This window comes from Amphiura filiformis, chromosome 3 (assembly GCF_039555335.1).
Source record: "Amphiura filiformis chromosome 3, Afil_fr2py, whole genome shotgun sequence".
NCBI lineage: Eukaryota > Metazoa > Echinodermata > Ophiuroidea > Amphilepidida > Amphiuridae > Amphiura > Amphiura filiformis.
Genome location: NC_092630.1, coordinates 10293328 through 10309254, shown reverse-complemented (window position 1 = coordinate 10309254; position 15927 = coordinate 10293328). Strand labels below are relative to the sequence as shown.

General features: G+C 38.6%; 1 protein-coding gene across 1 annotated transcript in view; it reads left to right on the top strand.

Annotated features, from left to right (window-relative positions):
* LOC140148007 (uncharacterized) overlaps positions 1–15447 on the top strand; it is a 40325-nt gene extending 24878 nt beyond the window's left edge. Inside the window, 12 exon segments of the mRNA XM_072169833.1 lie at positions 859–1017; positions 3025–3154; positions 4653–4868; positions 5458–5716; positions 6277–6574; positions 6990–7141; positions 7868–8463; positions 9408–9782; positions 11004–11169; positions 12484–12512; positions 12514–12636; positions 13475–15447. Coding sequence (XP_072025934.1) covers positions 859–1017; positions 3025–3154; positions 4653–4868; positions 5458–5716; positions 6277–6574; positions 6990–7141; positions 7868–8463; positions 9408–9782; positions 11004–11169; positions 12484–12512; positions 12514–12636; positions 13475–15028 — 4057 coding nt within the window. The 3' untranslated portion in view covers positions 15029–15447.
* Positions 15448–15927: the final 480 nt, after the last annotated feature.

The following is a 15927-nucleotide window of genomic DNA, read 5'->3' as shown; positions in this document are numbered from 1 at the left end:
CTTGCTTAACATGGCAACACAGCATATATGCATAGAAATTGCATTTGATTAAACAAGTTTACTGAAGTAAAGTAACCTTGTGATCAGTTTTGAAGCATTTTGTTGCTTAAGATCGGTATGTAGCAAGTATATATATCATCATGAGATGGTTCAAGTTTTCTGTTCAAACTAAATGTTATGTACTCATGTACTCAAAATTGATCATACTTTTGAGAAACAAACTTTCAGTGTTTTCAACTTGTTGCCTGTTTGCATATAATATTGGTGTAGAAAAGTGTCAGTGACTATCAAGATGCCAAAGACTGGCAACCCAGCAAATGCAAAAATGGCGCAAGTTTTTAAAATGTTATAAACGTGTTATAAACACATTTTGGTTTAGGTCAAAATGTTTTAATAACATTTAAATGCCGGGTTATAAAAAGGTCATGAAAACATTTTTGAAACATTTTATATGAAAAAAAAATACTACAACAGCATTTTTAATATGTTGTCAAAATGTTATTGTAAAATATTTTTGGCAGACATTTTTGGAAAATATTTTGTCAGCATTTAATAACATTATGTTAGAAATGTTTTGCAGTAACTTTTAACAAATGTTTTCTGAATGTTATTAAAATGTTGTATGCCCTTTATATACCCCAAAATTTAAATGTTTTCTGCTAAATATTTTGTGTTGAACAAAAATTGAACATAGCACAAAAGTGATCCAGTGCAATATGAGCTGTGTAGAAGAAATGCTCCATTAAATGTCATATTATAATATGCAATTCAGACATGTAGATATTTTAAGACCAAATGGTGTTATTGTATGACTTAATTGTTTATGTTTCCAACTGCACATCACATCTTTTCCTCCAGGTGCAAGACATTCTATGGTCGTACAGATGTTCTTACTCACATAAAACAGTACATACTCAGTGATTCCAACCAACCGCTGATATTGTATGGACCATCTGGTTGTGGCAAGACCTCTATTATGGCTAAAGCTGCTCAACTCACCAGACAGTGGCTCAAAAGGTATTGAATATTAACAACCAAAGTTAGCTATGCCTTTTGTTTTTAATACATCACAACTGCCCCTAGCTCTTGGGTATGTAGATGCCAGAACCAAGCTATGCGCATTTGTCTGTGTGTAGTGACTATGGGGCTATTCCATTTGAAATCCACACTACCCCTGAGGAAGTTTTTGGAAATATCCTCTACATGTGGAGTATGATTTTCAAATGGAATTATCACATTAGCAGCTCCATTTGAAACTCACTCTTCCTCAGGGGAAGATTCAGGTTGAATCTCTCCCAGAGGGTGTATGAAATTCAAATGGTGCTGCCAAATATGCCCATTCTATTTAAAATTCATACTCCCCCTGTGGCTGATATTTCCATAATCTTCCACAGGGGTAGTGTGGATTTTAAAGGGAATAGCCCATTACCAATTAGTGCTTTGACTGTGATCGGAAACATTAGTCTTAACTAAATGGATAGCATTTGAGGCTCTCTTCAAAAATTCTCAAAAACACCCATTTACAACTAGAATTGAAATATTCTACTTGTACTATTGCATTCAGGGTTTACTTTAACGCACAAAACACACGTATATATTTACGCGTTCAGGCACTTTTCTGACTCCTTCAAATCCATAGTCCCAAAGTCCAATGCGTACAAAATCTTGAAAACGTTCGCGTTCAGATGTTGCAAGATTGGAATAGAGAAACACCCGATATTGTGCATGTATTCTCAGTTTTTGACATTTAGGACCTACTCCCGATATGTAGGGCCCATCACATTTTGTCAGCATCGATTCCATGTATGTTTTAGTGATTGCGAGTCTCTAAAATTGTATAGTGTCAGTTTGAAATCTTGCAAAGTGGGTTCGGGTCCTTTTTCTGTTTAAATGATGCACCAAATATGTCTTCAATTGGACTTGAATTTTGCAAAAATTTCCCTCTAAGGGGGGAAAATCCCCTCAGACACCCCCATGCGCAGTGGATAAACAAGTGACCATTTTCGCTTCTGCTTTCGACATTTGCCAATTTAGGCCCTATGTTTAACACAATAGGTCTAATGGGGAAAACATGACAACGAAAGGCTTTATGGACCGTCATTTCACAATTTTCGGCTTTTCAACTGTTCAAACTTAAATTTTACACAGTAATAGTGCCAAAATGGTCCACCAAATCGCTTCAATTAGGTCTTCATTTTGGGGGGGTGAAAAAAATGTCTTGAAGTATAGTGAATCCAGCACCTTTTAGAGAAAGAATAAGTTTATGGTACAAAAAATGTTGCCATTTTGAAGCTAAACTGTTGAAATATGGTGCAAAATTTGGAATAAATTACTTTTGGGGCTAAAATTAAAATGGCCAAATATGAGGTTAATTTGGTCAGAAACACACATACAGGCGTCAACATTGGGGGATGATTGTATGGACCATCCCCCTGGCAAAATATTGGGGGAGATTTCCCCCACCCCCTCCGCATCTACGCCTATGGCTCCAAAAACACACATATTGTTTAAAATGTCTTCAAAAATAATATTATAAAAATACCCCTTGGGCAATGTTTCTGACTCCTTCAGAGGAAAAATTCACAATTGAAAGGGTCAAAAAAATTTGAAAATACCCCTTCAGCAAAATGCTTAAAGAAAACCCTGATTGCATTCAATCTGCATTCTATTCAATGTGGGTTGTTTTTGATTTTTCTGTTTCTATTCCTTTCAAGGCTTACATACAATAGTCCATTTGGCCTCCCGAGGCAGGGATGTCAGTACTTTGTCAGAGTTACTTTGTGCATGTACAGATGTATCACGTTTGATTGTGCATGACAGTCCTTTGAGTCAATGTGCACAATTTAATACTACATGCACTGGAGCATGCAGTGATGTCACTCTCTTGAGGAAGCTAAATGGACTATACCTCCCTTTCATGCTGAAAAATCAAATTCTATCAAACATACAAACCTCAAACATATTTATCAAAATAAAAGTTACACTTATGTAGCAAACATTAATGAAACTATTGTTATGTTTTAGTGATGATGTTACCATCATGATACAATGTATTGGACACACACCAGAATCTGCCAACATCAGGACGTTGACTCGACAACTCTGCCAACAAATCAGTGAAGTGTATGACCTTGATGTATCCTCAGTGCCTCAGGTAAATGTCACATGTAGACAAAGATGAGTGCTTAGTTTCATCATTTAGTTTTATTATTTACTAGGCGGTTACCCGTATTTGGCGGTTCTCGGCTGTCGCGATTACCTGGCTGTTGGTGACTGTACCCACCAAGTTTTATGCGCATAGGACAGTTTTTACTAATTTGACCTCAGATGACCCCTTGTGACCTCGAAATGACCTTCCAAAATTTGGCTCTAAAAGTTGACGGTACCCACCAAGTTTCATGCCCATACAACATTTTTTACTATTTTGACATCAGATGACCCCTGGGTGACCCCGGATGACCCCAAAATGACCGTCCAAAAATTTGACTCTAAATGTTGACTGTACCCACCAAGTTTCATGCCCATACGACAGTTTTTACTAATTTGACCTCAGATGACCCCTGGGTGACCTTGACCCACTAACGAATACAAACTTGTTCCGTCTTAAGTCAAGATGCACCTACCCACCAAGTTGCATGCCCATATGACAGTTTTTACTAATTTGACCCCTAGATGACCTCTGGTGACCTTGACCCACTAACCAATACAAACTTGTTCTGTCCTGGGTCAAGACGCACCCACCCGTCAAGTTTGAGGAACGTGCGACCCCCAGTCTCTGAGAAAACAGTTTTTACTAATTTGACCCCTGGATGACCTTGGGTGACCTTGACCCACTAACCAATACAAACTTGTTCTGTATGGGGTCAAGCTGCACCCACCCACCAAGTTTGAGGAACGTGCGACCCCTAGTCTCCGAGAAAATAGGCGGACAGACAGACAGAGTCACAGACTCACAGACTACCAGTAGTCTCCAGCAGATGGATTTCTGTAGGATGTTTTAACCCCATGAAAACTACCTGCCGATTGGCCAAAAAGAAGTTTTCATTATCAATTGGACCAATCAGCAACATTGTTAGAACAATTTCACCACACAAAAAAATTGGGGTGAATTATTTGCAAAGCTCTGTTCTGATTGGTGATTAAAGTGAAGATATTATGAAATTGACCAATCAGAGGCAATATTAGATCGGCAGGTAGTGCTCAGGGGGTTAAAGAAACACACACTATCTCCTCTGCAGATTAAAAATTGTTGTTTGGCAGGAAAAACATCTTGACCTATGATCTTTGAAATCAAAATATTCTAATTCCTATGTGAAATTTGGGCCTGTTTCCAACTTTATGTATAAAAACTGTCTGCAACAAAAAATCTTAATCTTTGGGATAGACATTCTTCAACAAAGTCTCTTCTATAAAATTCATGCCTTGGTTGAATAAATTTGAATTCATAGCGAACATATTGGTTGTTGGATTGTAATTTGCACAAAATACTAAATACAGTCAGTCTACCCGAAGTACAAAGTACCGACGCGGACGCACACATTGTGCTGACTTTGCACTGTATATACACGCGTGTTGTCACTTTGTACTTCAGAGTGGACAAACTGTAGCGGCACAAATACTGATATTTGTATCATATTCTTATTTTTTCGTAGGATTATTTTGGTGTGTTGAATGATTTCAATGGTCGCCTAAGCATCGCCTCTGATGACAAACCTCTGGTGATATTCCTGGATGGATTGGATCAGCTTGGTCCTGAACATTCACCTCAACAAGTCCACACATGGTTCCCTAAACAACTACCGGATAATGTCCATATGATACTCTCAACATCCTCTTCATCGGATGTGGACATTCTCAAGGGATTAAAGGTAAAATTATATGAAAACATTGGGCTATTCCAGTTGAAATCCATACAACCCCTATGGAAGACATGATTTTAATTGCCCACACAGGGAGTGAAGATTTTAAATGTGGAGTCACCCATTTAGGTAACCCCATTTGAAATGCACACTCCCTGTGTGGAAGATTATGGTAATGTCTTCCATAGGGGGTGTATGGATTTCAACTTGAATAGCCCATTTCAAGTTCAAAGTTATTCACTGCTTGGACAGTGATTAAGTCCCTATTGCTATCAACATTCTAATTCCTGCTTAATTCCCCTTATTGCAGCACATTTATTGTAAATTTAGATGTTTGATTTGTGGTGGAATTGACATATTTTGATTTCTGAACACTTAGGTAGCTGTAAATATGGACATTTTTGCGCTTTGCTAGTTTTGAACAGATTCACTTGCTTTTAAATTGGTAAGCTTCTTTACCTCGACCTATACACAAAAAAGGAATATATTTGTACATTGTAATTGTCACGGTAGCTTCTTAGAATGCAAAAATAAATGTAGCCTGAAAATTTCCACATTTACAGTAATTGCATTTTCATTCTTTCTGTTACTCTCACAGAGACTTCTTGGTGCAGGAAACAATTCAGTGGAAGTTTCAAGTCTTACAGAGAAGGAATCTGTCACCATTCTTGACAACACACTGAGGAATTATGGGAGGACCATCAGTCAATCCCAGAGAGATCTGATTATGGCTGGAGTAGAGGAGAACCCACTGCCTCTCTATATTGAGCTTGCTGCACTGGAGGCGCTGTTCTGGCAAAGTTTTGCTGATGGACGTCAACTATTTCTGCCTAATCAGCTGAACAAACTTATCAATGGTTAGTGGAATATGTAGAAAATGGTATTGAAATGGCCTAGATTGGTAATAAGTTTTAGAAGTATGTTTTTAATAGGTTTAAATTTCATTGGCTGAAGGATGAAGGCAGGCTGTGAAAAGAGATAGAGAAAAGTTATTGGGTACAAATTGAATGGAACAAATGAGACCTACATGGGACTAGCATAGCTGGTGTGTAAATGAAGGCACAGAGTTAATGTACTATTTCAGATAAGTTTGCCAATTCAATATTTTTTTGCGCACAAGTACATGGTTAGTATTAGTATTATTAAAATAAATTGCTAAGAATTTGTGTTGCAATCAAGCAAAATAAACTAGATATCAAACACATTGAAGGTGCTAAATTTTACTGAAACTACCTGCCATTGAAATATAATTATTTATTTCTGAGAAATAAACATTTGCAGTGTTGCTTAAACAATAGAAAACAAAAGGAATGACACTCTAGATGTTACAGCCGTATCTGGTATGGCATACAGAATACAAGTAAAAACTTACCATGTGAAATACTTCAATATTCATTGTGATTTCTTACAATTACAGCTGTATTTATGCGGCTAGAGACAACTCATCACGAGCCCCTTGTCCGTCGAGCACTAGGGTACATCACTGCTGCAAACAATGGCATCACTTGGACAGAGTTGGAAGACTTGCTATCCCTAGATGATGCTGTCATGGCTGATGTAATCCTCCATCATGGGATATCAGTAAGAAGGCTGCCTCCTGTCTTATGGTGTAGACTGAAGAAGGATTTGGAACCGTATTTGAATGTCAACCTTGTGGATAATGTTCAGACGTACAGATGGCGCCATAGGCTGTTCCATCAGGTTGCAACAGACAGGTAAGATAAGGCTGACATTCTTAACCCTAATTGTTATAAATCTTATCAAATCTTACAGCATGAAGCCACTGTGCATACATGCACTAGGTGATGCGATGATGCAATCACCTTTAGTCATAATTATATACACACAGTTTTGTTGGCCATGCCAGCAGAAACACCTGTGGCTACACAATTTGGGAGTACAATTTTGAGAGGAAAAAAATAATAAAAATGAAAAAAAAAAATGGTGAGGGCATCTGTCAAGTGATCGGGAGGTCATGGGTTTGAATCTTGCACTGGCACATATTTCCCTTGCTTTTTTTTTTCAAGTTGGGCTGTGTGCTGGTTGGAATTTGTGTTTATTTGTTGTTGTCTTGTTTAATACTTTGCGTTAACTGTATTCTTTCTTATTCTTAATTTGACCTTTATTTAGGTATCTGTTACAGCGAGACAAAGCCACCTCGTATCATACAGCATTTACTGAGTATTTTCTAGGCAAGTGGGCCGGCGTGCCTAAACCATTCCAAGGCAGTGAGGCTGGAGCAGACAGACTAGTTGATGAACAACCACTCATGTGGGAGACAGGCAAGTTATATTTAATTTAAATGGGCATTTTTTTGATCCATAGCCTCATCCTCCCCACTTTTCTCAAAAAAAGTTGAGATTTTTATACCACTGGAAACCTCTGGCTACATTATGTTAATGTACAAAAATTTTCTTGCAGATTAATTCATTTAGCAAAAATATCGCCAAATTTTTTATTACGTTCTGGTGTACCAGACCTTAATTCAACACAGTTGGCCTATGGAGCAGTGTAATACACATAATCATGCATAACTCGCCAACGTAAAATTGGAATAAGTGAAATTTTGGAAAGAAGGTTTTTGAAAAATGTCATAATAAGAGGATACTAGGATCAAGAAGTGCTCTTGTAACTAAATCGTTTTGCAACTTTTTTCTATTTGCATACAAGAATGATGTTGGAATTTGTAAATATTGAGATAATAAGCAAAAGCAAATATCAAAAACAGTATAAAACATTTTGTAATATCACAAGCTGAGTATATTGAATGTTTCTTATTTCTCAAAACAGCAATTTTGAGCTCACTGTTGGGAGCTTTCTGTAGCAAATGATTATGCTAGTGGTACACAGTTTTCCAGCATTGCAAAGCTTCAATTATGAGCAATTATAGGATTGTGATAACTCATTTTTCAAAATTACTGATGTTGATATGAATGGACCAGATAAGCAATATAACCGACTCTTGACAAAATATATTTATATTAATATTCATTTACCATGCTTTCCAGGTGATGGTCATGTGATCTACAACTTACATAAACTCAACGAGCTACCTTATCATCTCCTACAAGCCAATCAAATAGACATTCTCAAATCAGAGACACTCTTCAACTACGAATTCACATTATGCAAACTCAAAGCCACATCTCTATTCAGTGTATTTGACGACTTGCACCACGCCCTCACTGTGCAACCAAACGATGCTGAACTACGACTTCTCAGCGACACTCTGCATCTGTCGACAGCTGGACTTAGCAAAGATCCGAACCAGCTCGCGTCGCAACTGATAGGTCGACTTCACAACATGATTGAAGATGATAAACCGGTAATGATCGGTGACACCAAGAAATATCCGATGATATCGAGGATGGTCAGCCAGGCTAACAAGAGTTCGGTGCCAACATTGATACCGTCCAAATCGTGTCTGGCACCCCCTGGTGGTGTGGTGAATGATCTGCTAGCAGGTCATACGAACGTTCTCACCGCTGTCGCTGTGAATAGTTATGGGAATACAGCAGCGACGGCTTCGTTGGATACGACCATCAAGTTGTGGGATTTGTGCAATAGGAAAGTCATCAAGACAATTCAAGTGGAGGGATCGAGGGTGAGTGTTTTGGATGCAGCTAAAATGGGGTACATGAATTTAACTGTTTCTGTCAGCCAAGAGTTTTTACTACTTGAAATTATGATACTACACTGGGTTTTTTTTAGTGCACAGTTTCAAAATGCTAGAGTTCACTCAAAGCACTGTGCACACTTATGCATTAGAGATTTTTTTATGTTGAACAGGTAGTAGGTACAAGTGCAAAAAGGGACCTTGACATGTTAAGATCACTGACTGCACTAGAGAAAAACAGTATATTAAAGGTCCTTGATTTGATCGACAGCCTCATCTCTATTTTTCTTCATTATTCAAAATTGAGATTTTGGTATCAGAAGAAAGCTCAATGTTTTCTTATTACCACAGTGTAATTTAATGCCTGAAATATTTTTGGTTTAAATGGTTAATGTTGTAACCACACTGGAAGTATTGTACTATCCTATGGGGCATTGTTATACACATTTTTGCTTCGCTTATCAAAACCTTCGTAGCAATACAACTCAAAATTTGTAAACATATTGTTTTAATGGTAGGCCTCTAATCTAAGATATAGAAAACAGAATATAAAAATTGGACAACGCCTCTTTAAGAACTAAACAAAAAATGCTGACTTTGTTTGAAATATGTTCAATCAACTTTTATTTGTCAGTAGCTATGTGTGAAAGTTAAGCCTTTGGTGATACACATGTATAACTTGCCAACAAATATCCACTTCAAGACAGTCATGATACTCATAGCATTCAAAACTGAATCTATTTCAGAGAGTGTGTCTAAGGGTCACTTTACATGAATATATTACAGACTCTGTGACCTTGTTTCTTAAAACACAAATAAGTATCAGACAAACCTCGAAATGTAGCAAAATTGTTTAAAACATTAAAAATGTAGGAAATTACCATTTGCAAATCACAATTCACATCTCTGCATTTTACCCTCTTTATCATTAGGTGATAAGCATATGCTTTTGTTGCAAGAATCTCTACTTAGCAACCACAATGGCTAGCAACAAAATCATCGTCTGGAACATTCGCAAAGGAAACCAGATTCTCACCGTTAATCAATACATCGATCCACCAATCATCTCGACAGCTGGGGAAGACAACCAGTTTTTGGTGGCGTTCTTCAGCGGATCCAACATCATGAGGACATGGCAGATTGGGCAGGAGTGTAGCATGGTGAAAGAATTTGCGATAGTGAGTGGCCGGAGCATCCATAAAGACGAATCTATCTGCGTGTCACAGAGATGTAATGGGACCAAGGTGCTGTACGCATTCCGTAGTGACAACCATGCTTATGTCACTAATTCTACAACAGGACAGAGAGTAAGTTGATTCAGTAATCTGAGAGGTTTTAAGCCATTCATTTTTTCTTGAACTTTAGTAGTGAAAAGTAGGTATACTAAAGATAACCAAGTCAATCAAATTTAAGTATGTAGAATCTTGCTTCATTTGAGATTGGAAGTTATTAAAAAGAAGAATTATACCCAAAACATTTAACAATTGGGATTAAGAAGCAACCATTTTGATAGCGTTTTAATTTAACCCTAATGATACCGCATGTTCAAAATACTACTGCCCAAAGCCACTGCATATGCGTGCATCCCAGCTGATGCAATGACCCAATTCACATATGTACGGTTTTGTTGGCCAGGCCAGCGAAACGCCTGTGGCTGCTGATCACCGATGTAGTGCTTAGCACGCTAGGGGTCTCAGATTCAAATCCTGACGGAAACAAGCACCTTCTTTGTTAGCGTTGTTAAGTAAAAGTCAAACATGTTCAACCATTTTATTTTTTTGCATTTTAGACAAACAAAAGTCAAACATGTTCAACCATTTTATTTTTTTGCATTTTAGACAAACAAAAGTCTAACAGTACCCATAGATCTTCCTGGTAATGTCAGAAATAAATGGGTGCACTCAAAATTAAGTCTGTAAATGAGCTGGTGCTAAATTAGTGAGGTTTAAAATGTGTGTAATTGAATTCGGTTCCCCTGCTGGCTGCAGAATGTTGGTAAAGTAATGGGCTATTCCAGTTAAAATCCATACACCCCCTGTGGAAGACATGATCTTAATTTTCCACACAGGGAGTGTGAATTTCAAATGGGGTTACCTGAATGGATTACCCCATTTTTCACCCGCTGTGTGGGAGATTAAGGTCATATCTTCATAGGGGGTGTATGGATTTCAACTGGAATAGCCCAATATAAAAGCGCTAGATTTGATAAATCTTTTTCTTGCATGAAATGACATCAGTTTGGTGGCTTGTGTTAACCCCATGAGAACTACCTGCCGATTGGCCAAAAAGAAGTTTTCATTATCAATTGGCCCAATCAGCAACATTGTTAAAATAATTTCACCAAAAAAAAAAAAATGGGGTGAATTATTGCAAAGCTCCATTCTGATTGGTGATTAAAGTGAAAATATCATGTAATTGACCAATCACAGGCAATGTTAGATCGGCAGGTAGTGCTCAGGGGGTTAAAGTCATCATCTAAATGGTAATGATGTAATGTCTTACCGTCTGCTGTTAATTTCTTTCTGTAGATTCATGAGTTGCCGACTCCTGGTGAGGCAGCCGCTGTCACTGCATTATCAATGTCTAATGATTACTACATCCTAGCGTGTCGGTATCAGTACATGAAGCTGTCAGAAATACACAATTTAGAGCTCTTTGATATTAAAGATGGCAGCTATCTGAGAGCAATCAGAGGTAAGAAGCTATTCCATTAGAAATCCATACACCCCCTATAGAAGACGCAACCTTAATCTCCCACACAGGGGGTGTAGATTTCAAATGGAGTCACCCATTCAGGTAACCTCATTTAAAATTCACACACCCTATGTGTAAGATTAAGGTCATGTCTTCCATAAGGGATGGGTGGATTTCAACTGGAATAGCCCATTCATTTGAACTTGTTTTTATAGACTGTGTAAGTAAATACTTGTTTCTAAAATGCCCAAACCTAATACTGATGAATTTTGAAGTGTTTGGTTGTGATAATAACTGATATGCCTATAAAAATGACTGTAAGTCTTGAGCTCCTGGGCAATCATTCATTTTCATATGATTCAACTGCAAAGCAGGCCACTACAAGGTTTCTCCAAGCACCACAATCCATAACTAGCTAGTGAGGCAATAGCATCTGGTTATAAATCATTGGTATCCCCTACCAGCTTCTGTATGTAAGTCAAATAGTTTGTCCTTTGTCACCCCGGTCCCTTTTTGCCATGTGATGGAACATAAAGAGTATTATCTTCTACAGGGCTCCTCCACTGGCATTCTTAGGATATTTCAGAGGAAGCGAAGTTTGCACTACCTTACTAAGTTGATGAGAAGCTGGGTGTCAGTCATAACATTGATCCGGCATTGCTCACACAGTCAAGGCACTTCTGCTTCTGCTCTATACTGTGCAAACACCTCCAGTACTTGGTGGTTATCACGCACAGGTTGTGTGATACGACGGCCTATATCTTGAAGTGAGCTCTTTTGACAAGTTCATTAATATTGTTCATTTCATCCAGTTTGCTTTTAACTTCTGGAGCATCGCATATCCCTGCCAGCAGGAGATCCATTCCCTTGTAGTGCGGGGGTAGAGCGAGTACTGGTAACAGTTCTTATTAAAAGCCGGTGTGTATAAAAGATGTGATCCATGAGAATTTCTGGTTTTGCGATTGGTTGTATAATACAATTGCTTGATGGCTTAACATTTGGTGGCGCCAAGTTGTGAACTTCCTTGTAAATTGTGATTAAGCGGAGTTTGTTGCGCCGGTTAATGTTAAACTTGATGTTGAACACAATCGTGTAGCATGATGTGGCGAATGCATTTATCTTATTTTCCATGTCACCACATATTTTTACTCTGGATTCACGCCATACTGTCACACAGGTGGTATTGAAATGCTCCATGGCAAATGAAACAATAATTGATGTCAGTCCAAACATGAAATGCTATAATGAAACAGTATGGATTTATATATATTAATATGAATTTTATACTCATTCTGATGCTTTTGTTTGTTGCAGGTTGTACCCATGATATTGTGAGTGAACTATTCAGTGAACAAGCTAGGATCCCATGCTGTATGCTTTAGTTCATCGGTCAAATCCAATACAACTCATATAGCTGTGTGGAATCTAGAAACAGATGACCATAAACATCTGGGCAAACACCCACAGGTAAGTTACTTGGTAATTACACAGCTACTCAAGTTTGGTTTGGGTGTAGGGGTGTGTTGCTGAGAATTTGAAAGTGAACCCATCCAGCCCATTTTTCAAAAGTTTTGATGCATCACTCTACCAAAAGGTAAAAAGTTTTTTTACAACTTTTTCTGAAATTTTAAAAAAAAATTGGGCTCAGCCTAGTTTTTAGGAGCAATTGGGAAAAAAAAGACCTATCCTTATACCAAAATCAGCCTAAGAAAAAGGGTAATTGAACTACCAATTGGCCGAAAATGCGACCCATGATTGCAGCATATCCCTGTATGGTCACTTGTACTGAGTAAAGTATTATTCAGATTTCCTTTTACAAATTAAGCGTACTGCTAGCCGTCCAGCACATATTATTTTGCAGAAGGTCCAATGCACACGCTTGACGTCGCGCACATATACGCGATGGTTAAGATGTCAAAGGAACCTTGGAAAAGATTATACCTCCCCCTGGGGTAACAACCAAGTTTAGAATTATGAAAAGTGTCAAAAACTAAGCATATAACCTGCATGTAAGTGCTGAATACTGTTTGAGTATTTCTTCCAAACTACAGTTTTTGGTAAGCATTTACATGTTTTTACAATCATGCGTTTATTTGCCATTGTTGTGTGATGACAAAATTGATTGTTGTCAGCTCAACTGATTCATACTATCTGTGTTTGGAACTACAATCAAAATGATCACAACACAATGTCAATGGGCTGCTAACATGTGTACAAACCAACCGTGAACCAGTAACTATGGTATGACATATTTACTACTTGCTCTGTTCTTGGTAAGCTGTTTATTATTTTCTTCCTACTACAGATCTCATCAATGGGTGCATGCACAGATCTCAGTTACTGCATCAGCGCTTCCAAACAAGACAAAGTCCTACGCATCTGGAATCTCAGCAAGAGAGTCAATGAGAGGGAGAAGGGAACAGTTGCCACAGCTAAAACAAGCAGCATCAAATCGGAAGGGATCATGGAGGTTGTTCCCATGAAGAATAACCCTAGATATGTTGTTGCTAAATCAATCAACAATGGTCCAGTGACTGTGTGGAACGTCGTGAAGGGAAAGTGTGCAGTGAGCCCTGTAACAATTGAACGAGGCTTGGTGGATTCCCACGATGTCGTGCTTATGCGCAATCATTACATTGTGGTGTTATCCGACAAGGGCATGTCAAGTGTCAGCGACAGACCAATACAAGTGTTCCAGACCATCTACGTGTATAATCTGAAGACGAAGAAGTACGTCCGTAAGTTGACGGGTGTGTTTATCGTTCCGTCTCCAACGCACGAGTACAAGTTGCTGGATGGAGAGCTGTTGCTCGGTTTGTCGGAAAGCAGAGATCATTTGATTGTTTGGGATCTTGTTAGTGGTCACATGAAGTACAGGATTAAGAATAGTTTTAAGGAGTTATGGCGAGGGCTGACAAAGGAGGAAGAGGAAGCAAGGATGAGACCAAAGAGGAATACAACGGCAAGAATGCCAGCGTGGGACAGACGATCCGAAACGTTCACAGCGCGGGAAAAAAGACGAGAAAATGAAATGGAGGAAGAGAAGAAACGATTAGATGACTTGAACATGGAAAAAGAGAACACAATTGAACAGTATATGATAAGTGAAGATGAGAAGATGATAGTGTGTTCAGTATTTTTGCATCATCTGTGCGTGTTCAAGTCGCTACACAAAGCGCACACTCACACACTTGAAAATCAAAACTCTATGCTCCACTTGTACAATGCTGCAATGACACCAACAGGATCGCATCTCGTCAATGTCAATTACGATGATTACGAGAAATTCAGCTACATCACGCTCTGGGATTTGCAGAGTGGATATGTCAAGAAACGGCTTCGGAATGAACCAAACGTGTGCTGCATTGGCCTCAACTCTAGCGCGACCCGTGTGTTCTTCGGGAACGAGCGCAACGTTTTGAAAGTTTGGGACGTGCATGGAGTGAAGTCATCACTGCGCAAACTGAAAGGGTACACTGGAATGGAGCTTAGTATGGAGAGCAAGATCTTCATGATGCACGATGGAGCACGTGCACTGGTCTTTGCTAACGATATCTCTCTTTGGGATCTAGACAGCGCCACCAGGCTAGCCATGTTCTCTCCCGACATTCGCGTCACAGATATCCATGTTATTCCTGATAGTCAACTGATAGCACTTGCACTCAGAGACAATCCCGACTGCATAACTCTTCGTCTGAAAGGTTTAGGGATAGAAGCGGATCCAATGGATATCACCGAGGGAGAGGAACTGTTTGGCGAGACCACTGGTGACAGCAGTGATGATGAAGATGATGAAGAGGAAGATTTTGTAGATGGTGGGGATACACACTCTGTCAAAATGGATGGAAATAATAATTGAAGGGACACAAGTTATACTGGTGCTCAGTGCAATTTGAAAATGATGTCAATGTATATTTCAAGTTTGCAGTATAGAATTGCTTGTTTTGAAAAGTAACTTGTGATTTTGTTCAACACATGCAATTTGATGCATCAATCTCTGAATTGAATATTAGCATCATGTTTTTTAATACATGATTGGACATTAGAAGTATTAATTTTGTTGAGTCAGTGCATTTCCTTCATCATTTCACACATTAGGGCATGCATGGGTGCACACAACTACATACACACACACCCCACACACCCCATGCCACACACACACCCCCACACATAACTCCCTCAAAAGGAGGACTTCAAATTTAAATCTCTAGTGTACTATTCAAGTGCGAACACATTCTAAAGTTTCTAAATGAGGTCACATCCTAATTTATATGCTATTTTCACTAGACCCTCCCTCGGGTCCGTGGAGAACGACTGGTAATGTAGATTACATAGCATTAAAATCAACCCAATAAGGACTCTCCAGTCATGAGTAATTTGACTTCCAGCTCCCACAAACTGCTGAAGTTCACTTTATTAGGATTTGAGTCACGTAATCTTTCTATATACTACGTGTGTGTTCTCACTGCCTCACCGTGTGTGTGTAAGCAGTGGTGTAAGCGATTACAATTACCGACCAATCAATGCAGCTTACGTGCGTGTGTGATATTGGAAAAAGCTTCCCTTGATAAATAATGAGCAAACATTTGCAAAGCAAATATGGACAATAGGACTAAATATTTAGTGGTTTATTTACATTGAGACAGTGATACAGTGATGAACAGACTAAATCAAGTCGAGTGGTTTATTTACATAACGCCAGTAATGTTGATCGAGTTTACCATTTATTATTAGTGATTTGAAACTTTTAAGAATTGA